Source organism: Lytechinus variegatus, chromosome 1 (genome assembly GCF_018143015.1).
Source record: "Lytechinus variegatus isolate NC3 chromosome 1, Lvar_3.0, whole genome shotgun sequence".
NCBI lineage: Eukaryota > Metazoa > Echinodermata > Echinoidea > Temnopleuroida > Toxopneustidae > Lytechinus > Lytechinus variegatus.
In genome coordinates this window covers 49,559,251-49,586,581 of record NC_054740.1, presented here as the reverse complement: position 1 = coordinate 49,586,581, position 27,331 = coordinate 49,559,251, and the positions used below count along the sequence as shown (strand labels likewise).

General features: G+C 37.8%; 2 protein-coding genes across 2 annotated transcripts in view; one reads left to right on the top strand and one right to left on the bottom strand.

Annotated features, from left to right (window-relative positions):
• Window positions 1-2,436: 2,436 nt before the first annotated feature.
• LOC121406464 (MRN complex-interacting protein-like) lies at window positions 2,437-7,459 on the bottom strand. Its single transcript, XM_041597474.1, has 2 exons — window positions 6,923-7,459; window positions 2,437-2,846 (listed from the first exon to the last, which is right to left on the bottom strand). Exons 1-2 carry the CDS (start codon window positions 7,040-7,042, stop codon window positions 2,688-2,690), a joined length of 279 nt encoding a protein of 92 aa, XP_041453408.1. The 5' UTR covers window positions 7,043-7,459; the 3' UTR covers window positions 2,437-2,687.
• An 11,523-nt stretch (window positions 7,460-18,982) lies between these two features.
• The window catches only part of LOC121415613 (cAMP-responsive element-binding protein-like 2), a 28,265-nt gene continuing 19,916 nt past the window's right edge, over window positions 18,983-27,331 (top strand). The window contains exon 1 of the mRNA XM_041608898.1: window positions 18,983-19,167. Within this exon, the coding sequence (XP_041464832.1) occupies window positions 19,147-19,167 (21 nt within the window). The 5' untranslated portion in view covers window positions 18,983-19,146. The remainder of the gene's footprint in view (window positions 19,168-27,331) is intronic.

The following is a 27,331-nucleotide window of genomic DNA, read 5'->3' as shown; positions in this document are numbered from 1 at the left end:
ATTTCTCTCTCAAAATAATTGCAAACAGTTCTTTGATGCATAAACTGCTCTGATCTGATCTGGTGAAGTGATCTCATATGATGTGATGGTGTGATCTAATATGATGTGATGTGATCTCCTGCTCTCATATGATGTGATGGTGTGATCTAATATGATGTGATCTATGATGATCATCTTGAAGAATCCGCCAGCTTTATATAGTTTGCAGCTATTCTTCTAGAACTCACTATTAAGGAAGGTTCTAGCATTTTCTTTAAAAAACTTTCTCCTTTCAGGAGCAGTCAAAATCCAGAACACTCTTGAATGACCTCATTGAAATCAAGAGTGTCAATAGCATAGCTAAGCCTATTGTTCCTAATCTCTATTCAGAAATAACAATACAACTCCTTGGCCTTTTAAATAGGCAAGGCCTGCATAATAAAAAGACATTCTTGAATGTTCTTTACAATTCTTGGCTAACCTTAAAGGGAAATAACTAATAGATGAATGTAATTGCTTTTACAATTCTTCTAAAATTATTCTTATATGTAACACCATGAAGACTTCAAATTGACCGCATATGTGATGTCACAGTGATTTAAGAAGGCAAGGACCACTCTTCCATGTACTGGAATAATTAATTAGCTAAAATTTATTTTTTCAAAAGTTTTACTTCAAATTATATCTTTCTTTCATGAGGACATAAAACATACTACCAGGGTTTATATTACGGCCCCAATGGAATAGAGATTTAGGAGAAAACCAAAAATCCTGATAACTACAACTAGTCTTATGGGAAAGTTGTCCTTGCGGCCCCACCCCTTGTCATAATTTACTTACCCAGTTGCCAATTTGAATTCTACATACTAGTAGCCTTAGGGATCTTAGCCATAACTATATTTTGCTTGTCCGATTTCTTTAAAACTTTCACCATTCTTATTTTTCTCCTTTTCCATGCACACAACATTATGACCAAGGCTTGATTCCCTTTTAATACTGAATATGAATCTTTACCCAAAATGAATATTTGTGTCAACTTTTATGAGCACAGGCTGAAAACTGAGAAGTAGGCTGATCCATAATGAGTTTTCCCCATATTTCTGGCTAAATGTGGTTACCAAGGCAATGCACTCTCTGACAAAAGGTTCTTGCACATCTTTACCTCAAGGCCAATGTGTGAGCCATAATTATTTCATGAGAATTGGTTCAAAACAACAAAAACTGATGAAGTAGTTCAAATTGCAAGGTTTTTACCTAAATTTTGCCATATAATATGTTGTTCCCATGGCAACACAATTTTGGAAACACACAAAAAGTGCTTTGTACATCTTTACTTCAATACCAATGTGTGTGCCAAATTTCATGAAAATTGATTGAAAACTGATGAAACAGTTTGAATTGTAAGTTTTTTTCCCCAATTTTCACCAGATAATATGTTGTTACCATGGCAACAAGATTTCTGAAAGACACACAAAAGTGTGTCTTAGACATCTTCACCTCAAGACCAATGTGTGTGCCAAATTTCATGAGAATCAGTTAAAAACAGAGGAAGTGGTTCTAACTGCAAGATTTTTACCTTATTTTTGCAATAATACACTGTTACCATGGCAACACAATTTCCAACACATGCAAAAACTGTGTCTTGCACAACTTTACCCCAAGACCAAAATATGTACACACACACCAACATTCAACCCCCTCCACCATCACCCTTCGGCTTGGTTAGCATCTTCATTCAGATATTTGGTGCATTGAGATGCGAGGACAAACAGAAGATCTGTTCAAAAAGGGTCTGAATTCAAGAACTAATCCAATGCAAAATAATGCACTGCTATTGAGTTTTGCACTAGCGCTAGTCTATATATCAGACAAATCTGAACTCATAAATTCTAACATTTTCACCCATTTTTTCACTGTTCCTGCAGCCAGATTTTTTGGAGCATACCCCATTCTTAATTCTTATACATAAACAAAGGTCTGGAGAAAAAATCATGCTTTTGTCCACCGTGTCCACAAGTAGGGCATTTTTGACGCTAACAGACCAGACTATATGGCCAAGTTTCATGAACTAGGTCCATATACGTTCTAAGTTATGCTATCATTTCAAAAACTTAACCTTAGGTTAAGATTTGGTGTTGACACCGCCGCCGCCGTCGGAAAAGCGGAGCCTATAGTCTCACTCTGCTTTGCAGGTGATACAAAAATTGTAATATACTGTGATAAAAAAATGTATTTTTCCCCAAAAAAAATGTATTTCATAATAACATGCGTGGCACACATGCTCATCGTGGCACTAAGGCTGCATGCAAGCTAAAATGCGCACTGCTCATTGAAACGTGTATATCTCACCCTGGTTTTAATGATTGACAATGATTAACAACAAAAATAGTTACCTGAAATTACATTGATCCAATAACCATATTTGTTTAAGTTTTATGAAATAGAAACATACAAAGATCATTTTTCTCAAATTACAATTTTGAAAAAAATCATATCGGTATTTTTGAAAGAAAAAACGTACTGTCATATTTTTATTGCAAGAACGTACTAAATACGCGAAAAGCATAATGGTTAGCAGCTCTGCTATATTAACTCTAGCCCTTTATTATTCATTCGAGCTGGTTACAACATGAATCCTTGTTTTAACTTTACTAGCATGTACAACTAATCATGTTGTACTAACTGCAGAGTTTATAAAAGGTTGTTATTTATGCCTCCATAAATACCTGTGACATTTCCTTTTCCTCAACCAGAGGGTCAGATGAGGAAAGCTGGCAGTTAGCGTCCTCATCTGTTATCTGGCCTGCTGTCATGTTGAGAGACTGAACCAGCAACCTACAATCCTTGCCAGCTCCTTTACCATATACCTGAAATATGAATAATTAATAAAATATGCACAAAATGTTATACTTGTCTCAATCAGCCAAATGTTTTCTCTTTCAAATGTGAAAAATTTTAAGTTTATGCAATCTTGAATGTAAATATGTTCATGCAAACGTTGCACAATCAGTCTTCAAAGTGAATTTAGACTACAGCATTGCATTCTTTGTATATATGTTTTACATATGTACATTTATATCTGATAAACCGAAATTAAACTGAATTGAATTGATCTGGCTAGAGCTGGAGTGTATATAGGAAAAATACATGTATGAAATTTAGTATTGCCTGAACATTAATAATAATTGGAATTTATATAGTGCTTTATCAATCCACGACTGCTCAAAGCACTTCACAATTATTATTACCCGGTCACTGGATTCATAGACCAAGCAGCCTGAATAGACGGCACGCTTCCTAAACCAACCACAATGACAGATGTTTCCTACCGGTACCCAATTAGCACCTGGATAAGAAGGGTAGTGTGAATTGATGCCTTGCTAAAGGACGCTAGGCCTTAGTGGGATTGTAACAAATGACCTTCTGATTACAAGGCAAGAGTCACGGCTCTCGTTGACAGCACTACACCACGGCGAAAGCTTCCACATTCTGGTTATATTAGACAAGGCAAAAGCGATTTTGTGTCTCGCCCACTTATGAAAATAACCAGAAATATCGTGATTTGCGAGGGCATGCAACAGAATTGTATCGAAACTTCATTGTTAAATGGCTGGGATGGAATAAAACTTGTCATAAAAGTCTTGCTAGTAAACTTTAATGTTGACCCAAAAATAACCTTTGAGTTTACCATGTGACCTCTGGCTGCAGTATAACATGCAGGTCGCCTAAGTACATCTACCATCCAAGTTTGGATGAAAAGTGACTTACGGTTGCGGAGTTAAGAGTTTTGTATGTAAACTTTAACATTGACCTGAAAATGACCTTGGACCTTACCATGTGACCTCTGAATACAGCATTACATGCAGGTCCCCCAAGTCCATCTACCATCCAAGTTTGGTTGAAAAGTGACTTAAGGTTGCGGAGTTAGGTGTCATAAGAGAGTCTTGCATGTAAACTTTAACGTTGACCTGAAAATGACCTTTGATCTTACCATGTGACCTCCGGCTGCAGCATAAGATGCAGGTCCCCCAAGTCCATCCAGCATCCAAGTTTGGTTGAAAAGCAACTTACGGTTGTGGAGTTATGTGTCATTAGGTTTGTGACGGAAGGACGACGGACGACATTTGAATCCCCAAGCAAGTCTCGCCTTCACCTCTGGTGGGCGAGACAAAAATGATTGAAAATCTGAAGTGAACGACCCGGAAGTCTCAACAATCTTTCGTTATTCTTTTTCTTCTTCTGGAAACAGTATAGGCCCGGGGGGGGGGCACTTACATTGACGAGTGGATACCATGCGCGACCAAAAAAACATGTAAAAAGGACATGTCTTTTTCATGATAGGGCACGTTACGTACGTAACGTGATAAGGGTGTCAAAAAAACAAAAATAATGAAAAAAGGGTATCTATTTCGCTAGGAAAATTATGTGATTATGGTCGAATTTGCGGGGATGATGAAACAAAATCAAAATGTTTTATAAAGAATGTCCTTTTTGCCCCAACACTACGTGTTTAGGGTCCGATTTGCGCGAGGTGTAGAAGGTAGGATCGTACTAACCCAAATAAGGTAAAGTCGACGACCGAAGGACCCATAACAATAAAACATTTCTGTACTTGTTTAGGGGTTCATTTCAGGGAATATTTGTCAAGAGTATCGTTTTGCTTTCAATACTTGTTAAGGGTACGGTTTCACACGCCAATACTTGTTAAGGGGTGCATTTTAAGAATATGGAAATTACATGTACGTGTTTAGGGTGCTTTTCGAGACCCCATGGTCGCGCATGGTATCCACTTGTGAATGGAAGTGCCCCCCCCCCCCCCCCGGGAGTATAGGCCACCGTCTGGTGTATTGTACTGGTGAAGTACAGTGTGCAAGAGTATGTTCATGTCATTATCCCATTAAAAATTGCTTACAGCATGCAAGCAAAAAAAAAATTTTTGTTTTGGGCTGGGGGGTGCATATGGGACTCTTTCCTAATGTTTTCCCATTTCCCCAAGGTCCAAAGGTGAAAATTTGTTTTTCTATATTTTGTAAACAATTATTAGGAAAACATAAAATATTTGGGACCCAATTTTTCAGGAACTTTAGTTCTCATGTTACCGTACATGTAGATGCCCCAAGCCAAGGAAGACCAGACTCTACCCTTAATCAAGTATTAAAATAGGAAGTTTACAAGATGGCAAAAAACACATTTTTGCCATTTTGACCAATCTTTGGCAGAAAATCACCCTTTTCTGGAATTTGGAAATTTGAATCGGCGGTGTCTCGGCCCAGCAAACACTGCCACTGGTCAGATTTCGACCACCTGGCTAGCCTGGAGGCATCTGTCTGGCTAGTAAAAGTCATCTACTCAGTGCAGTGGGGAGTAACCATACAGTCATAGACTAGACTAGAGAGAGTAGGCCTAGCCTAGATGACTTTTACTCCCCAGAGGCCAGACGCCTCCAGGCTAGCTTGGTGCCCGGGGGGGGGGGGCACTCGACCAAAAAAGTGGTAAGGGTGTGCCGCGGGCGAGACAAAAAACGGGGGCCTTGGAGCGGGCTTATTGTAAAAAGGAGGGTCCTCGGAACGGGCTTCTGAACTAAAATTTTGTGAAAACGGGGTTCCGTGGAACGGATCGCCAGCGTGTGATTACAAGCGTATGCACCCCTATGGAACGGGCATGCGTGCATGATGCAGCTAGCGCGGCCTCCGCCGGGTGCGCTCGGGCAGAGACGATGGTCGAACAGCGCTCGGCGGCCGCTTTTCACCAAAATTGCAGCAGATCAATGCAACCGGAACGGCGTAACGAAAAATATGCGAAGCTTTGGAGCGGATTTCTTTCTTCTTTTTTATCGATAAGAAAAAAATGCTATGCCTTGGAGCGGCTTTCTTTGTTTTTTTTTCTCAATAAGACAAAAATGCTATGCCTTGGAATGGAAATTTGGGTGTAAAAATGGGGGTCCCCTCCGCGGCACATACCCACTATGCATTATATACTGAGTGCCCCCCCCGGGCTTGGTGTAAATCATTTTCAAACAAAGGCCTTTTCACTGGCCATCTTGAACATCTGAATAAGATTAAGATAATTTGTATTTACAGGATGACATCCCTAAAGAATAACGGCACAGGCCTAGTAGTCAGATTCTAAAGTTAGTGTATACCCAGTTGTTGTGTGTCCGGACAATCAATTTTAGAAAGTCATTTTGAAAAAAATACCAGCAAAGTTTCATCAATTTTTAGTACAAAATGTTAAAAAATATTATAGAGAACCCCGGAGGGGCCACTTACATTGACGAGTGGATACCATGCGCGACCCAAAAAACACGTAAAAAGGATGTCTTTTTCACGATAGGGCACGTTACGTACGTAACGTGATAAGGGTGTCAAAAACACAAAAATAATGAAAAAAGGGTATCTATTTCGCTAGGAAAATTACGTGTTTAGGGTCGAATTTGCGGGGATGATAAAACAAAATTCAAATGTTTTATAAAGGATGTCCTTTTTGCCCCAACACTTCGTGTTTAGCATGTTTAGAGTCCGATTTGCACGAGGTGTAGAAGATGGGGTCGTACTAAACCAAAATAAGGTAAAGCCGACGACCGAAGGACCCGTAACAATAAAATATTCCTGTACTTGAAATTAGGGGTTCATTTCAGGGAATATTTGCCAAGAGTAAATCGTTTTGTTTCCAATACTTGTTAAGGGTAGGGTTTCACACGCCAATACTTGTTAAGCCTTAAGGGATACATTTTCAGAATATGAAAATTACGTGTTTAGGGTGCTTTTCGCGCATGGTATCCACTTGTGAATGGAAGTGCCCCCCCCCCCCCCCGGGTAGAGAACAAAATAGGCCTAGATGATGATTGCAACTATACTGAATTCATATTTTTAGTGTAATCCAAAGACAAAAAAAGAAGGCTTCAAAAATATAAAGTGTCCGGACACCCGACCCCCCATCCTACCTTTCTGACAGACTGCTTTTCTCCACACATCTTGCATTGCCACTTTGGTTTCTTCTTCACTTGATGGACCTGAAATACCAGACAGGCAAAGCATCGAATGACGTGAAATTCTTGAGGCATTTTCGTTTTAAATATCTTGTGAGTTCCACTTCGAAGATGTAACGATAAATTAAGGCATGTCGCTTTGGAATCGTCAGTTTTGGGGAGCCTGGACTAACACCGTCAAGATCATCATGTCATCAGACAATCGATAGCTCATGCACGTGGATTTTTCTTACTAAGAATCTTAGTTACCGGTATATTAATGGACGATATACCAAGTACCTGGTGGGTGTTTCACGGGTGTTTCATAAAGCTGTTCATAAGTTAAGAGCGACTTTAAAATAAGAACGACTGGTGATCCTTTCTTGTGGTAAATAGTACATTGAATTGGCGATGATTTAGCGCGTACTAAGAAGGCCTCGCTTAATTAGGTAGGCCAGGCAGCGGTGGCGGCCGGCCAGCGCAAATGAACCGCCTCGGCCCGCCCGGCCCGGCGCCCATGCATGCAATTCGCAAATAACGAATTCTCGATTCAGCCCTCGCGCTCATTTAATACGGTAGTCTGCATACAGCTCTGGCAGACAATTGTAGCTGTAAGACGTTGATATTTGTTATTATTATAAATATTTGGTTTGATGAAATTTCAGTAGATCTGTTTGCTCATGCAGGGCCTAGCCTGTGGAATGTCTCCCACAGAGTTTGAAAACCCAGCTAGACTTCAGTGATAATTAAATCTCATGTATTAAATTATTAGTTCTTTTGTTATATTTTCCCTATATTCCGAAGTAAAATTCGGTCGCAATTTAAAGACTAATCAAATAGTGACAATGGTATGGGGTGCCGCATGCGCATAGAAATTATTATTCTTGGGTTATATCCTTTGGTTATATCAGCACGGGTATTAGATACTAGTGCAAATTCGGGAGTAGGCCTCTCAATATAGGCCTACTTTCTGGGCGTGGCGCACGCGATATTTAACATGTCGGGAGGACATCCCCCCTCACCACCAGGCGCGCCGGAACACTTTCCGTTTTTTTTTTTTTTTTTTGGGGGGGGGCAAAATACCGAAGGGGGCACAATATTTTTGACAGCGTGAGATACCGAATCGATCGAGCGGGAGAGGCTGTGGGACCCCCCTCCCCCGGTAAGGACTTTGTGTAAAAATGGAGTATAAAAGTTGCATTTCTAAGAGCATCCAAAAATAAATTTCTTGAGAATTAAACAGTCTTGGAGTTTTTATTTGCTCCTTCTGTTTCCTCCCTTCTGGCCCAGAAGTGTTTCTTCATGATCAGGGTCCCCAGTTCCAGCAAATGACGAGCCTTATTGCAAACGAAATTGTTTCAAACCAATGTAATATAGGCCTTTTAAAGACTTTAGACAAAACATGACGTACCGTACGCAGCCAGGGGCCGCCGATCGAGATTCACAAAATTCACCAAAAGTGTAAACGAAATCCTTCAATTTTATTCTAGAAAATGCAAAAGCTCTCCCATCACAAATCCCCTCGCTCTTAAGTTTCTTCGAAAATTTAGGTCTTGCAGCCCCACCCACTCTCGGATTGTTTTTTTTTTATTTCTGCAAACGTCCATGAATAACAAAATCTGGGATGATCCAGAGAACATAGCTGCCATCTCGATTTGATTTGTAACAGGTAATGGGAAGAAGTTTTGGAATCTAAAATACATAAGTGCTATATCATATGAAAATAGTATCAGACAAAACGCCTTCCAATCATGCCAATGAAAAGGAATGGAGGAAAATACGGGGCTGTGAAAATATCTTAAGATATTTTTTTATAGTAGAGCAGTACTGTATGGAAAAGCGCTATATAAATATTAAATGTATGTATGTATGTACTGTAACGCTTATTTTTTTTCTTTTATATTCTTTATTTACATTTTTATTCATATCTCGGATAATATGAGTCCGGTCAATGAGACACTTTCACAGATGATTTTATTTTTTTCATGTCTAAACATTATCTCAAAGTTGCTTTCGAGTGGGATTCACCATTTTCAAAAATTATAAATTATAATCCTCTACACATGATTATTCTGTGTAATTTTCTGATAACATGTCTTGAGTTGAAATGACCTTGATATTTTCTTTAGGGCACTGACTTGTCAGTATCACTTTATTAACTCAATTTATATTTAGTTGAAAATAAAATATTTGAAACAAGTTTCTCGAGATGTTATGGTTTCTGGGCTTGACAGCTATGACATCATGAGGCGCGATAGCTCACTCGGTAGAGCGGGGGATTCGTATTCCGGTGACCCGGGTTCAATTTTCACTTGGTGCGCTAGTGCCCTTTGGTAAGGCATTAATCCTCAGTACCAGGTCCTTCGGAAAGGACCTTAAGCCGTCGGTCCTCTGGTTGCTTGCTTACAAGCATTCATGCTTTCTTAGCAATCAGGTAAAAAAAAACAATCACATATAGATTCCATATGTTGCTCGAGTAACTAGTGTTCACGCGCGTTTGTGATATCGGGTCCGGTTTGAGCGTTTCTGGGCGACCGCGCGTTTGTTAGACGACACAGCCAGCAACATAGAGTTATAAGCCTAATCATTGGTGGACCACTATTCGCCATTCGCTTTTAGTCTGAAATGTATTCATTAAAAGGTTAAACGTTATCACACTGTAATAAGATGGAAAAGGGGCTTATCAAAGGTATGTTTCACAGAGGAACTGTTCGTCAAAAGACGCGAGGCTTACTATGATAATGTATTTGTCCCTTGTCCCGTCAGGGGCAAAGAAAAAATATTTTTGACAATGGAAATGACAATTTTCTGGCAGAAAAGTGGCTTCGTTTACTTTTGTTCTTAAATAATTTATCATTTTTCTACTTTCAGGGGGGCACATTGGGGGGGGGCAAAATCTCGTTTTGCATGCCCCCCAAAAAAAATTATTTGGGGGGAAGTGCCCCCCTGCCCCCCCCCCCTCCACCCCCCCCCCCCCCCCCCGCTTCCAGCGCCCTTGTCACACACTAACACAAATATTCTCTTTTTCAGTTGCGAAAGCTAAAGAGATAATAATATTAGAAATGAAAATTAAGATGAGTTGGCTAAGTGCTATAGGTATACCTATGCCCTCTTAGACCAAAAGCTTCGGTCTCTAGCTGTTATGTTGGTTGTTTCGCGTTGGCTCCACTCACCAGGTGTCACGCGCATAAAACATTCGAATCCCATAGACCTGTGTGTTAAAATCGCACTTTTGAAAAATTCATAAAAAATAAATGTGAAAGTAGAGGGTGGAATGTTTACTACCATTGGATAGGATATATATCTGGCATTCCATATTTAACCGGGAAAGGGTACCGTATAGCCAGCTCATTTTAAAAATAAATCGCCTTTTATGAAGATAATTATGAATGGATCAAATTCATCAACCTAAACAGCTAGTATACGGTAATAGCCCTAATAGTCCGCCATGCAGTCAATAAATAGTTCCAAGTCACTTAGTTCCCAATTTGGGCGAAGGAAGTTCAGTACTCAGTACCATTTCTAGAATCAGTGTTAGATTTTGAATCATATTCATACATTTTTGTCAATCAGCAACATCAAATTGAAAAAAATTCGAATGGGTTGGGTCGAACGAATATCTTTAGCCCTACTGATGTTAGGCTCGTGGCACCAGCAATTACTGATAGGCCGCAGTTCTAGCGCGATCTGTACAGGGGTCTCAACGGTCATATGTTTATGTACTTAAAGGACAAGTCCACCCCAACATAAAATTGATTTGAATAAAAAGAAAAAAAATCAACAAGCATAACACTGAAAATTCCATCAATATCACATGTAAAATAAGAAAGATATGGCATTTTACATTTCTGCTTCATTTCACAAAACAGTTACTAGTATCGGTATGCAAATGAGGAACTGATGACATCACTCACTATTTCTTTTGAATTTTATTATATGAAATATGAACCCAGGACCAAAATCCAGTTAAAACCAATTAGAGCAAAACCAATTGAAACCAGTTGGCCAACTGGTTCCAGTTGTTCCAATTTCCCTATTAAAACCAGTTGAATCCAATTGGAGGCAACTGGTTTCAATTGGTTCCAGTTGAAACCAATTGGAGGCAACTGGTTTCAACTGGAACCAGTTGAAACCAATTGGTTTCCAACTGGATCCAATTGGAACTTCCAGTTGGAATGAACTTAATTAGTTACAAATCAATTAATATTTGCACTAACTATTGCTCATGCCAACACAGAAGCAGTGTATTATGTCTATTAATACTAATGTTAAGGGCATTGTAAAATATAGACTTTCATATGTATGTATGTATCTGGAAGATTTTCAAATATATGTATTTTTATTTGATGTAATTCGGTAACAGTTAATGGTGTACTGATTATCTTTTAATCTGTTCTAATTATAATCTTTAACATTAATATGAACATGGTTTTCACTGCTAAGTATTCTAAACACTTATCTGAAAAAAGTGTGGTACTTCAAATTGAAAAAAAAATCAATAAATACATTGTAAATTAGGATGAATCTCATATAATATTAATAAGTGCACACTGGCAAAAAATATGCAAATTAACTGGTTTCAATTGGATCCAGTTACCCAACTGGATACAGTTAGGATTTCCAGTTATCCAACTGGTTCCAATTAGAGTTCATTTCCAGTTACCCATCTTTCCAGTTAGAAGTCATCTCAAGTTGCCCAACTGGTTCCAGTTAGGATTTCCAGTTAGGCCTACCCAGCTGGTTCCAGTTAGGATTTCCAGTTGCCCAAGTGGTTCCAGTTAGGATTTCCAGTTACCCAACTGGTTCCAGTTAGAAATCATTTCCAGTTGGAAGTCATATCCAGTTACCCAACAGGTTCCAGTTAGGATTTCCAGTTGCCTAACTGGTTTCAACTGCAAATTGCTTAATTCCAGTTAAAACCAATTGAAACCAGTTGAAACAAATTGAAACCAGATGGAAATCCAACTGGTTTCAATTGGATTTTGGTCCTGGGAAATATTTTCATTTTCTCGTCATTGTCATGTGAAATGAAGTTTCATTCCTCCTTGAACACGTGGAATTCCATTATTTTAACATTTTATGCTTCAAGCAAGGATCGAGGTCCTAATCGTCAAATTCGTACTTGAAATATCGTTAAGGTTCCCCAAAGCGCTATCTACCCTTTTTTGGAAAAATTGGCGATGCCGGAAAAATGTCTCTGCAGGCAGGGGCGTCGATCCATTTTTCAAATTGGGGGGGGGGGATCATGAATCAACTTTATATGTATTTGATTCATGAGATAGAGACACATATCATGCACACCAACAAACTAATGCGAGCGCGAAGCGCGAGCTGAAAGTTTTTAGTATACTGACCTGATAACAGGAAAAAAAGGTGCCTGTTTAGGACTGTTTGAAGTCACTCATGGGAGGAAACATATCTCACTACACAAATAATACGAGTGCCGAGAGCAAGCTGAAATTTCTTTATATATTCTGATTTGAAAACTTGATATATTAAGCATTTTTGGTCCCAAAGATTAAGATCTAAAAAAAATAGATGCGAGCGCGAAGCTCGAGCTGAAAATTTTGATATTTCGATCTGAAAAAATTGAGTTTAATGGACGTTTTTAATAAAGTACAAGATATATATCCAACAAAAGATTATTGGCAATCGAATCAGGAGTTCTTTTGAGGTTTAGAACTGAAAACGGTATGTATTATTCATCTATTTAATCATGAAAAGTATGGGGTTTTGCTACAGAAATGATGCGAAGCGCGAGCTGAACATTTGTATATTCCAATCTGAAAAACAGAAATTTTGAGCACGATTTTAAATAAAGAACGAGTTGTGTATCTCAATCTCGCGTGCTGATTTCTGCGTAACATTACAATCTTATTTTATTTTTTGCAGATGCAAAACGATATGTTTGCCCCCCCCCCAATATTTTCATTTGTGGGGCGATCGCCCCCCTGCCCCCCCCCCCCACCCCAGGATCAACGCCTTTGTCTGCAGGAAATCGAACCCGGGCCCCAAGCTTTGTACGCCGGTGCCCCGTCTCTGTGGTCTAGTCCCGGGGGGGGGGCCACTTCCATTCACGAGTGGATACCATGCGCGACCATGGGGTCCGGAAAAGCACCCTAAACCATGTAAACACATAATTTCCATATTCTGAAAATGCACCCCTTAACAAGTATTGGCGTGTGAAACCCTACCCTTAACAAGTATTGGAAACAAAACGATACTCTTGGCAAATATTCCCCGAAATGAACCCCTAAACAAGTACATGAATGTTTTATTGTTACGGGTCCTTCGGTCGTCGGCTTTACCTTATTTGGTTTAGTACGACCCCACCTTCTACACCTCGCGCAAATCGGACTCTAAACACGAAGTGTTGGGGCAAAAAGGACATCCTTTATGAAACATTTTAATTTTGTTTTATCATCCCCGCAAATTCGACCCTAAGCACGTAATTTTCCTAGTGAAATAGATACCCTTTTTTCATTATTTTTTGTGTTTTTGACACCCTTATCACGTTACGTACGTAACGTGCCCTATCGTGAAAAAGACATCCTTTTTACGTGTTTTTTTGGTCGCGCATGGTATCCACTCGTCAATGTAAGTGGCCCCCCCCCCCGGGGGTCTAGTGGTTAAGGCACCGGCGTTAAAAGCTGGGGGCCCGGGTTAGATTCCCGGCAAAGACATTTTTTTGACATCGCCAATTTTTCCAAAAAGGGAAGATAACTCGAACCTTGATTTAAGCTACGCCTACCTTTGTTCTCTTCATCCATTTTTTCACACAATATTTAAATAAAAAGAGTTGCCAAAGCTGTAGTACGTGTATAACTTCACACACACACACACACACACACATCCACACGCATATATTATATATATAATTTATCTTAAAGTTTCACGTGTTGGCTTCTGCAAGGAAACAAATAATGCTGAAGATAATGCTTTGATACCACATATTGTATACTCCTGAAGAAGACGGAGGACCGTCGAAAATTCGAGTAAACAATAGAAAATTTATTTGCAATCAAAGCATTATCTTCAGCATTATTTTCTTATACATATTTCATGTCCGTTTTATGGTGTGAATAGCAGCTTTTTGCGCTGGGCGCTCGCATTATTTGATTTGCCAAGTAGGGCTACATATTGTCTTAATTCCATAATATTCTTTATGTACTAATTCTGTAACAAATTACTTAAAATCCCCCTTTTAATATAGTGTATCAAAAAAATCGTCTCGCGATTTGCGCTCGCATTAATATTTGAAAATATATTAATTCGTAAATCCTATTCATGATTACAAAAGTGCTTAAAATATCCTGTTTCAGGCCTCAAATGTCAACAAATTTTACTCACTCATTAGGATTATTACATTTACATTCATAAATATGATAATGAAACTTTCATTAATTTCTAATGACTAAATTTTCAGAAAGGAATATCGGCAAGTTTCATATCGCGCTTAGGAAGAGGAATAGGAAGATAGTCATCATTTTCATATGATGACAAAAATGTCCTTAGACCAAGACTGTCCAGATCCTATAGGTCAAAAAATATTAAAACTAGATCAGCTCGCGCTTCGCATTCGCATACTTTCACAATTTCTCTACACAGTGCTTTATAGAAAGTGCTTAAATTCACCCTTTTCATACCTGAATATCAAATATTTCCGTTCGCGCTTCGTGCTCGCGTTATTGATTTTCATGATAAAGAAATGAAATGCATTCGGAATTCCCAGATGCTGTATATCTCTAAAACACGCGCACACATGTTTTTTTTTGAGATACGCAGCTTGATCTTTATTCAAAACGTGCTTAAGTTGCGCTCGCATTATTAGTTTAGGAAAATACCAAATTACCCATCCTGTTTCATGATTTACAAAACATGAATATATAGTGTGTCCCATTTCTAGGTCTGAAATCCCAAATTTGTCCGATCGCTTTTCGAGCTCGCATCAGTTGTTTAGTTTTATTCCTAAATACCGTTTATTTCAAAAAGTGCTTAAATTGTCAATTGTTGAGGTCGGAATGTCAAAAAATGTAGTAAAAGTTGAATTATGTATCGTCTTATGGCTAACTGCAAATCGTCCTTAACGGGTCAATTTCCGATCAAGCCAGAACCCATATCAAATTTGAGTGCTCGCGCTTCGCGCTCGCAGTAAAGTTACATACGCATCTTGTTCAGGTTCACAGATATTGCCCAGAATATTCAATTTTCAGGACGAAATATACGAAATTCCAAAAAATGTGCAGCTCTCGCTTTGCGCTCGCACTATTTAAATGAGCCTTATGAGATTATTATATCTTTGTTATGTTGTTTTGTAAGAATAAAGCTAAGAAATGACTGTTAGGACACCGGTGCTTTGCCCCCCCCCCCCTCAATAAAAAAAATCACCAAGAAATATAGGCCTATAATTTTTCAAATGTTATGTCAAAATCTATTAAACTTTGATTTTGTAATTAAAATGGCAAAATTTTTGCTCACTCACTTCGCTCGCAACTTCTTATTGATTTTACGCGATTGTCGTATCGAGCCCCCTCAAAATCTTTGGCTCATTACGCTACTGAGACAACCCCTTCAAAAAAGCAACTTTGAGCGGCCGATCGGGAAAAAATATGGGCCAAAAAAATTCGTCCTCCGGCCCCCCTGTTGGCGGGAGCTGGATCCGCCCCTGAGTTATGGGCTGTCTTATCACCAACCTCCCCCCACCCTGATTTATGCCTACGGTCAAATATCAGTATGACGAATAATACGACAATATGATTCATATATAGCGTACAGTGGCGTAGCTAGGATTTTTTTCCCGGGTGGCACATGGGGGGTCTTTGCTTTTTCAGGGGGGGCACCGGCCATTTTTCCGGTGTGTGTGTATGAGTCCACAAGGGCGGATTCGTCTTTCGCCAATAGCGGACGGGGCCCAAATTTATCTTCACCTATATCAGTCACTTGTTAGTTTTATTCTTATAAAACAAAATAAACATAAAATAATCTCGTAAGCCTTATAAAAAGTGCGAGCGCGAAGCGCGAGCGATTTTTTTTTGTTACTTTAATGTATTTTTTTCCTGAAATTTAATTTTCTGGGCAATTATGTGTGATCCTGAACAAGATTCGTATGTACCCCCAAGCGTTAACATAAATTTTTATCAACTGTTCTAGCATTATCGAAAAGGGACCTGTTAAGGACTGCTTACAGTTACCCACAAAGATGGTATATATTTCAATAATGCGAGCGCGAAGCGCGAGCAAATTTTTTTACATTCCGACCTAAAAAAATGATCATTCTAAGCACTTTTTGTATTAATTGATGGGATAGGTATGTAACTAAACAAGTGATGCGAGCGCGAAGCGCGAGAGGAAGAAAATTGAGATTTTAGACCTAAAAGCGGGACACTCTATTCATATTTTGTAAGTCATAAATAGGATATAGTCAATTGGGTATCATTAATAATGCGATCGTGAAGCGTGCATGAGCAGAAAATTATTGATATTCTGATGTAAAACTGGATAATTTAAGTTTATTTTAAATAAAGAACATGCACGCTATCGCGCATGTTTAATATTTAGATATAAAATCTGGGCATTCTGAATACATTTGTTTAATGGAACATTATGGAATACACGTAGACAATATGAACTTGGCAAATCAAACAATGTGACCAGGCAGCGTGAGCTTAAAATGCTGATATGCAGACCATAAAACAGACATTTTACAGAGCACTTAAATTTGTAAATAAAAAAAAATGAAAGCTCGATGTCCGAGCTAAAATATGTTTTGCATATTGACTTCAAAACTTGCTCCACATCAGCCTATTGAGCAAGATATGCATCCCATCGAACAGGCAATTATGACGCGAAGCACCAGCAAAAATTTACATAGTAACATGAAAATATTTTTTTTAATTGCAAGTCTTCCCCTCACATTATTCATTCACTAGTCTTCCTCCTCTTATTTTCCTCTTTTTTTTCTTCTGTCTTTCTTCTTCTTTTCCTCGCAATGACCTTTTCTTTCTCCCTTTTTTATTTTCTTTTTTTTGCTCTGCCAATTTTTTCTGGGGGGGCACCTGGGGGGCACACCAAATCTCAGGGGGGGCACGTGCCCCCCAGGCCCCCCCGTAGCTACGCCACTGATAGCGTACGTCTTTTCCATTTTGAATAAATGCTCAATGAGGCGCTTAGACGAAAGCTGAAATGTTTTGATATTCAGATCAGAAAAAGGGACATTTTAAAGTCTAATTTTATTAATTTATGAAGAACAGACATATCTCACCAATCCACGTGAATGCAAAAGTAATTAGCACGGACAGGAAATTGTCTATATTAAGACCTTAAAATGGGGCAATCACTTTAAGTAGTCCTGGAAAAGAAGCACATAAAACAATAATAATTTTAGATTTATGATGCCAAGAAATATATTTCGTATATATTGACTTGAAAACTGGAGATCTTAGTACAACAGGATTATATATCGTTAAACAGCAATGCGAGCACCAGGAACAATGAAGACATAGCCTAGGCCCTGCGCAAATTATGTTTCATAAAATTCCGATTAAAAAAATGTAATATATAACTTATAGCATAATTATGATTTTAGCAATTTCTTCTTAATACGTTTCTTTCCCTTTCTCCCTCTTTTTTTCCTTTTCCCTGTTTTTTTTGTGTTTTTTTTGCCAGCGTATGGGGGGGTACGTGCCCCCCCGTAGTAACGCCACTGAATATCATGTCAATTAAACTAGCACAAATGATATTTTTACATTAACATTCTATAAGATCAAAATATAGTGTTCGCTCGCAAGCCCTATATACTGGCTCCCTAGTATCTTTAAACTCGCCAACCCAACAAAATTTGTGTAAGTCGATCACGTGCAGTCGGGCTCCAATCATGAACACTGGTCCGACAAACATAGACTCAATTAACCCTATCTAGGCCGGGGGGGGCCTCCGAGGCCGGCCCCCCCCCCCCTCAACGAATCGCGCGATATTTTCGCCGTGCAAAACTTTTTGACCGCGCCGCTCGCTGAGTTTTTACTTTCAAGTCTTGCGCAACTTTTGAGACCAATTTTGCGTCACCCGGGTACGTGGTTTCGAAATTACGCAACATTATGTAGGTGCATGTCAGACCGTGGAAAATTGCTCAAAAACATGATTTCGTGTACAAAGTCAATGCAAATTGTGTTTTCAACCAAAATTCATAAAATGTATGATTATTTTTAGTTTTGCCAGTCTAAATGTATTCATTTTATGCTTTTTATGATCACAGTAGAGTCCCCAACAAATTTCATTGAAAAAACAATGAAAAACAAAAAGGTAAAAAAACAAAGAAATACATAAGAAATTGAAAAAAAAAATATAATACATAAGAAAATGATTTGATATCACAACTTTTTTCATGTACTCTTGCTTAGGACACCACAAAGAGTTTCTATACCAAAGATTAGTACATTTGGAGCTTTATTTAGGGAGTTAGAGGAAAAAGTATGATTTCGCATACTAATTACGCATAAATTAGCATAATCACTTAATAGCGTTTCGCATGAAATAAATTACTATACAATCTTGTAGATTATGTCCCAGGCAACCCGTGTGCCAATTTTCGGCGCGATCGCGCGGTCGACGGCCAAGGCCTGGCCTTGGAGGCCCCCTCTCCCCCGGCCCTGATAGGAACTCCCAAAATACTCCGGCCTAGATAGGGTTAATGCACCCATCAACATCACAATAATGAATGAACTCGTTTCAAGGGGCATTCTTAATGGATGCCAAGGGTTTTACGTACCCGAGGGCCCAACCCACTGCGCTCTTGCCTCCCTCTGCTATATGTCAATATTATATTTTGAAACTTTACATTTGCCCTGTTTTTAAAGTGAGAAAAATGACGCAAGTTTAGGTCACTTTGCCCCTCCCCCCACCTCCGCTCCCACTCCCCGGGCCCCTTGTCAAAATACGTCTCTAACTCCGTCCAACTAAATTAATGATGGTTCAGATGGCGTCCCATAATCATCACGTCACAAAGTTGTTTACAAACAATGTTCAGTGCATATAGCTGTATAGTACTAAAGTGTTCAGTCTCATAATGCCGACTCGACCAGTCTTGCACGACACGATACGACTATCGATCACGAATCCTGTGCAAGATTAGAGCACGTAGAAATCAGATCCGCTAGATTGATGACAATAACTGATTAAAGTGAACCTGCTACATTGCTAGTAATATGGAAGAAAACGCTGATATGGTGCGTATAGGCCCTACTTATTTTAGAAATTTAGGTCATGTGTAGACAGCTGGCAGCCGTCTGTTTCGAGGAGTTTTTTAACATTTTTTTTTTAATTTCTCCTCAAACACAGACGGCTCGCTATCGTGTAACCCAGGGAACCCAGGACCTTACGTGTAATTTGGCATACTCACCTGACAAGCGTGAAGTATGGTCAAAATAATTCTCCGAATAAATAGTTAAAACAGAAGTAAAGCACTTACCACGATTATATTGATGAAGGTCTAACGGGTTGCAGTTTCCTGACATCTGGGCTTAAACTGGAACCTCAAAAAAACGAAAAGTTCTCTCCTACCTGTCTTGATCGGTCATTTTTGTTATGAATCGTAACAAAATGGCCGATAGAGACTGGGGTAGGAGAGAACTTTTCGTTTTTTTGAGGTTCCAGTTTGTGCCCAGATGTCAGGAAACTGCCACTCGTTTAATAGACCTTCATCCCTATAATCGTGGTAAGTGCTTTATTTCTGTTTTAACTATTTATTCGGAGAATTATTTTGACCATAGGACCTACTTCACGCTTGTCAGGTGAGTATTACTTTACACGTAAGGTCCAGGGGCCGATTGCACGAAAGGGTCTTTCCAAGGACCGTCTTTCGTGTCGCCCATCTTTTATGATACGCTATAAGCGGAGGTGTTTCTGAAATTTATGATAAAGAATAAGATTCGTTAGCTTGCTTTTAAATCAAATTTTATACGATTTCATGATATGTCACATCATTTTATAGACGAATATTTTGTTTATTTTAACGGACGAATGAAATATGTTTGCAGATGATTTATTTAAAATGCGTTTCACATGGTGCATCATAAAAGATGGGCGACACGAAAGACGGTCCTTGCAAAGACCCTTTCGTGCAATCGGCCCCTGGGCTCCGCCCGCTATGCGGGCGGGAGCCCAGGAACCTGGGTTAGTGTACTTGTTGTACTTGTTACAATGAATGTACTGCAGTGTAGCCGTATGGCAGTGTATCCTATTGCCGGACTCTTATCAGTGCTTTAAAAATGACAACTAGAGTCTAGAGGAAATACAATCAAGAAAAATTAGTCACTTGTTATTCCAAATATTCTGAAAATTATGAATATGATGGAATTATTCTATATTTTCCAACCGTTTTCTTTGCACCGCACTTGACTTGCCACATACCCCTCCGCGAAAAACAATTATTTTCGTGCGTGACAAATTACATCATAATTCCGGACACGCGGGACGGATAAAAATATTCTTGATTTAGGCCTATAGATCTAATGTCAAATGATGTAAGAAAGAGTTGGTGTGATTTTTTTCATGATATATCATCTCATGTCTGAGTAAATTCTAAGTTTTTGTTTGCTTATATCGATTCTGAGCAGATCGTTGTAATAAATTTGTGTTTGCTAACTTATTTTTATTATTTTTTTTTGCACGTTCGATATGGCACTTTTCCAGTATTATTGCTCATTCATATCGTGACCCTCAATCATCAAGTTCTATTGATGCGCTGTTGATCGTCGACGGCTCTGTATCATGGTAAACCTCGCGCACGGCCGGGGTACCGGGTACCTTCAACTAGCCGTCGACGATCTGATCAATGGAACGGACAAGATTGAAATTCGGCAAATCAGGTCCGTATTTCCATCAGAAAATAGATCAATTGGGAATGGGATCAATTGTTAATAGGGTGTCCAGATGATTTTTCTATTTTTTTTTCAGGCAAAGTATACTTTTTTCATATCTGAAATAGAGAAGAATTCATCTGAGACAACTTACCAGGGTCACCCATGGTTTCAAATCATCTTGCGTGTGAAGGATTCATATGCACCTGGTACACGCAAATCTTTCACACCTTTTTAGCTCAAATAACTATGACTTTACATCATAGCTAAGAATTCTAAGAGTGCTATGACACTTACCAAACCATATGGATCGTTTGTTGACTTCTCTTTGCTGTTTTTTTAATAAAATAAAAGCATTTTTTTGTGATCTTCACGTAGATGCCTCTTGATCAGCGTGGATATAAATTTTTGCCTAAAGAGGGCGCGCGATACTATTCACAAGCCGGTTTGTTTACGGTTCTGCAGCTTGTACTGCTAGCTGCATTCTAGGCAATCAGCATTATTTTCTTGCTCGTTCAATCCACTTTCATCATCATCTTGTCAAAAGATGGCATACTTTACATATAGCCTAGGCCTAAGTATATGCATGAGATGCAACCTGTTGATTTTTTGGTACAATTTCCTATTATGCGCCGACGACTTGAATCGAGAATGTTCGATAGGAAAAATTGAATTTCGATTGTTGTTTGCGTAATTTCCACCGCAGTATTAAGGATAACTAAGGACGGATCGAACGGAGTACCCTGGTTGATATTTGGAGGTAAGCGATAAAAACACTTTTATAAAATAATTTCCAATTCCTTTTTAAAAAAACTTAAATCATACGATCAAGATTAACATAGTGGAGAAATATTGAAAGGTTTGGTGTGTTTTATTCCCTCACATTCGTGTGATGAATGAAAATGTCAAAGTCCACTATGAAATCACGTGCATTGTGCGAGGTCAGTATTACTAACCTCGCATGTTGTGTGAGTGTACCAGGGTTAGATGTTGTAAAATCATTCAGGAAAGCTATAATTTTAGGTAGAAATTTCAGTTTTTACCGAAGTAAAATGCACCGATATTCTGCGTGAGCCCTTGAAAATCACATTCTAGCAGTGTGGCGAAAGTTTGCCAGGACTTGTACCTGGCGACCAATAAGCATAGACGCACGCCAGTCGCTTTATGAAAATTGCTGCCGTGATGCGTTTAGTATGTATGGTCTACTACTTAGTTCGATCAAAATTGCATAGATTTTAATTCAAGAGCGGCGATTTTATCAAATTAAAAAACTTGTGTTTCCAGATATTTCGTTTATTGTTCTTTTTCTGTTGTATTTCCTTCCAATGTTTCTTCCTTTCCCTTTTTTGGTCTTTCCATTTAAATTCTTTCTCATACGTCCTTCCCGCTTTCTTTCTCTATCTCCCTCCATTATAACTTTTTTCTTTTCCTTTTCTTTTTTAATTGTATTTAAATAATTATCTTATATATAGAATTGCATTTATATTATGAATGAAAGATATTTTTGAGATAAGAAATTAAATACTTAACTTTCCTTTTTTTTAGTCTTTCTATAAATTGTTTGTCCTTTTCAACTTTCTTAAAAACTTTTTGTTTTCTTCTTTCTCTCTATCCGTCCTTTATTTTTCTTCTTTCTTTCTTTCCTTCATTTTCTTTTCTTTTTTATTATGCTGTATTAAATATATATTTGTGTTAAATATAGAGTAATATAATGGTCAAAAGATATTTCAAAATAAATACAATATAATTAAGAAAAAAAATTAATGCTTCACTAATTATTTCAGATGTGTATTCATCATAGGAGCCACTGGAGGGCGATTATCTTTTTAATATTTTTAGAAGTATCCTTCCTTGAGATGTTTTTATGAGTGTAAACTCTTTGAGTTCATGTTTGGTCACTTTGAATAATAATTCATTGAAATGTTTAAATTTATATTTGTCAACCATTTTATTTGTATTCTGATGAATATGCAATCTGGCCTTGGAATAAAATTGTTTACTGAATTAGAATATCCTCCTTTCTTGTTAACTATTTTTCTTTTTGCTTTCTTTCTTTCTTTCTTTCTTTCAATGGTTTACTTCTGTTTTCTTTTCAGTGATTCCAGCTTTTTATTGTGTGCTGCAAATCTCCCCAATGAAAAAAAAAGATTATAATGTGCCAGAGGAATTTTATTCAAATGACGCCGGGACACTCCAAGAATCAGCGTGACTCAACTAACATTAAAAAAATGATTTTATACATTACACCATAATTATATTTCCACCCAAAAAATACTTATCAATGATAAATTGATATACTAGTTTGGCGGACATTCAAAACCCTTTTTTTTTTTGGATTACGTTTCTGACAATAGTGTTGAACTGGATATATCTGATTAATGATTGTCATTATTAATACCAACTTTTCAAAATTACGCTTATAACTCAAATCCAAACTATTGTGTTTTTTTTTTTTGGGGGGGGGAGACCGATTAAAGAGAATTAAGAAATGCAAAAAACACATAGAGAGGAATTGAAAATGATGTAATTTTATTGATTGAATTAATGAAAGAGAAGGAGCCAGGGGAGATGGTGAGAGTGATGGCAGGAAACAAAGGGAAAACAACTTAAGACATACGAATGAAAATATAACAGCAAGAGAAAGAATTATTCAGTGTCCATTCCTTTCATGTAGGATATGATATTGATAGCTTAATTCGACATATATGGGGCCTAAAAATCTAATACATTTCCAGGCTGAAAGCGGGAATCTCTCCTGTACAAGGTTGGCCGCCTGACCATGGCCGAGGAGCGGGGGTCTAATATTAACAAGCAAAAAATAGTAAATAAAACAAGAAGCTAGTGATATAGCGCCATGATAATGATAATTTTCTTAACAACAACAAAAGAATATAAATCCAACATAAGCATACTTAGAATGTAAATTTACAAAACAAATATGAATTACCGGTAATGAATTACAGAATTCAGATTTTCACATAATACGTTCAAAAAATAAACAATTATATTAAAATATATCGGATCAGAAAAGTACCATTTAAATAAAAAAAGATAGGCCTATATGTCACAGCTCTGTCAGCGTGCAGGGGGGGTCACACAATTCATATTCAAAAGGTTTTTTTATAGGCCCATATGATGATCATCATCACAACATTATTTCTACATATGGTCGCATTTCGTAAGTTGGGTATGCAAAAAGGGTGGCATATGAACAATTTTCCACACGGGGCCATGGATAAATTGTTGCTACATCACAGCATCTTGACCAAATTTATTGAGTAATATCTCATTTTGAAGCTAGAACTATAGGCTAAATATATTACTATGAATTAGATCAATACAATATCAGGAATAAAAACTATAGCACATTAAGTTTGAAGTAACAGGTGTGGCGGAGCCGGTGTATGCGGAGCCGGTGGATGTGGTAAATGATAAAATATTAATCAAACCTAATTAACAACTTACTATGATATGTAATATGACTGTTATCCTCATATTTCTGGGCATTTTAAAGCAGGGTACAACTAAATGTCATAAAAATTTGGTAATTTTGAAAATATGCAGCAATGGAATACATGTGTGTGTCAGCTCTGATCTGCAACCTTATCAATTAGTAAACCGGAGAGATTTGGTTAATTATCTCATTTGTAATCTTAATTTTTAGTACAAATGTTGTGTATCATTGCAACAAACATTTCTACCCATGATGTTGTCATTTTGCCAAGCATATAAATACAGTGACAGGTATTTTGGGGGCAAAAATGTGAAATTAAATACTGTTTATAATTAATATGCATAAAATAATAGATAACTATTCGATTTTTGGTACAGATTTAATCATTAATGTTTCAAGATTATAACTGCAAAATACTAGGGTGATCCAATGTTGCATTAACTTTTGACACCATTTTATGTGCAGCAGGTCCAATTTGAGAAAAACACATTTCAAAATTCACATTTACATTGACGTCTATGTAATAATTAGCTGTTAATTAGTCATTTTAAGGAAAAATAAAGGTATTTAGAGAATGGTAATAGCTATAACATATCAAAAAATAAACTTTTTGACCATTTTTACCCTGTTCGCGAAATTGGACCACCTTATGACATGCGACCATATGTATAAGGAACCCAAAATAAATCATAGAATTAAGACTTTCACAAATTCATTATGAAATAACAAAGAAGTATTAGGATTGATTCACACGCAAGCACAAAATAAATAAATAAATAACAAAAACAAAGTGACAAACAAATCAGACAACTAAAAACATAAATAGGTCGAAGGTCGCCAAAACCTGGGGCACCCCTCCAATCCCCGAGCCCTCCTCCGGGCTTTCCATCAGGTAGGCCTACCCCGAGTCAGAGGCTCGCCTAAAAATTGACTTTGGAAGACAAAACCCCACGCAGACAAAACAAATTGCAATCTGACAATCTATCCCACAGCCGATGTTGCTTTACTGAATCCTTGCAAAGAAAGTAGTAAATAGCCGTTGAATTTTACATTTCATTAAAATCAGAACAATACAGAATTACTAAGTAACACATCTTTTATATCACAAGCATTCATTGCGATGTACACAATTATAATTCTTAGCGCAAACACATTTGATATCAGAGATTTACGCTCACACACACTGACGCAGTAACGTCCCATGCGTACGTAGGTCATACTCCAGCGCACGTTCAATGTACATGCACGCGGTGGGTTAGATACATACATGTATTTACACAGAGATCTCTGGTTATAGATCAAAGGGTTAGATTATTACTGTAATTTTCCATTAAGTTATAGACTCATGATACAGGCCTTTCATGGGCACCATGTCTACACTCACATCACGACACATAAAAACCCCATTAGATCAACATAGATTTCGTTAACGCACAGTACATATTCTGAAACCAAAATTCATAAAACGACTGTTTGCGCAAATCTAGTTGCGTAAAATGACATCACCGTATCATGGGATATGATCATTATGATGAATATTCATGAGCAGATGACGTCACAATTCCATTTTTCTCTTTGCGCTTGCTTATCCTTCAAAATATTTTGCTAAAAGTAGTTTTTAAATTATTCTTATTCACATTTTCTACCTTCCAGCACATGCCGATTGTAAAAACTTGTATTTTAAGAAAGTTATCAAGTTTTTATGCTCTAACTCTTATAATGTATCACCTGAGTTCGGCATTCCACGTCAGGTTCATCTTACTTTTGTTTTGTTTTCTATTGTTCTTCACCCACGTTACGGACGCTTGCGTCGCGTAACGTGGGTGAAGAACAATAGAAAACAAGAACTGCGTTGGCTCACTCACCAATACATAGACTGAAGATCTTGGAGGCGTACATACAACATATTAGCAGTAACGGTAGATCTAACATTCGGTGGAAACCCGATTTTCCAATCGTTTTTTGTACATAAAATGTCACATTATGAAAAAGAAATCACATCCATATTTACGAAAAAATGTTTAGAATTCAGAAATATCCTACCTTAGACCGCAGTTACTGCTAATTCCTTTCAAATGATGATCGAAACATCGTCATCTTCGATCCTTTCGTTGGTCAACGTAAGTTGCCATCTTGGATGACGTTATCATCCTTACAGACGTATTTACCAGTCACTATATATCACGATTTGTGCCGCTGCTTTGCGCTTGTAGATGTGCGTGCATTCGGAACTCGGCGCTCGCATTGATTGGCCAGGATATCGAAAATTTAATCGGAAAGCCTTGATAAAGCACAACTCGTTGAAAGTAAAGGACAGCAACACACGGCTGCCATTTTTTCCTCTCTGACAGAAAATTAAAAAAAACAAGGAATAACTCATCGGTAACGTATATTTTTAAAAAATTTCTTAGAACTTACATAGTATCAAAAGAAAGATTAGAGTCTAACGAAAATAGTGGGCCTTCGTTCAAGATAATATAATGTCATTTAGGATCTAAGAAAAATTAAAATCTGGACAAAACCCATCTTCCGAATTGCCGACGTGATTACACATGCAGGCTCGCACTAACACACTACCGTCGGTGAATGGGGATTATAGTAAAATGTCAGAAACGACGGTTATTCCTGTCTATTATTTAATGAAGAAGGTTATGATATTTTCCAAATTTCCATCTCATTACTTTGACAAAATTATGAAACTTTGGAAATTATTTTTATATATAAAAATATAGGAACATCTGGTACTATTTTTTAAATAGCGACAAAACCATTTTTGAAGCAAAAAATGGAGGTAAATTGAAATTTGATATAAATGATCATCCGTCTAGCTCGCATACATTCGTAATTCCGAAGCTTCGTAATTCCGAAGGTTCGTATTTCCGAAGGTTCGTAATTCCGAAGGTTCGTCAATCCGAAAACGAAATAAGGTTCGCAATTCCGAAGGTTCGTTAATCCGAAAACGAAATAAGGTTCGTAATTCCGAAGGTTCGTTAATCCGAAAGCGAAATAAGGTTCGTAACTCCGAAGGTTTGTTAATCCGAAAACGAAATAAGGTTCGTAATTCCGAAGGTTCGTTAA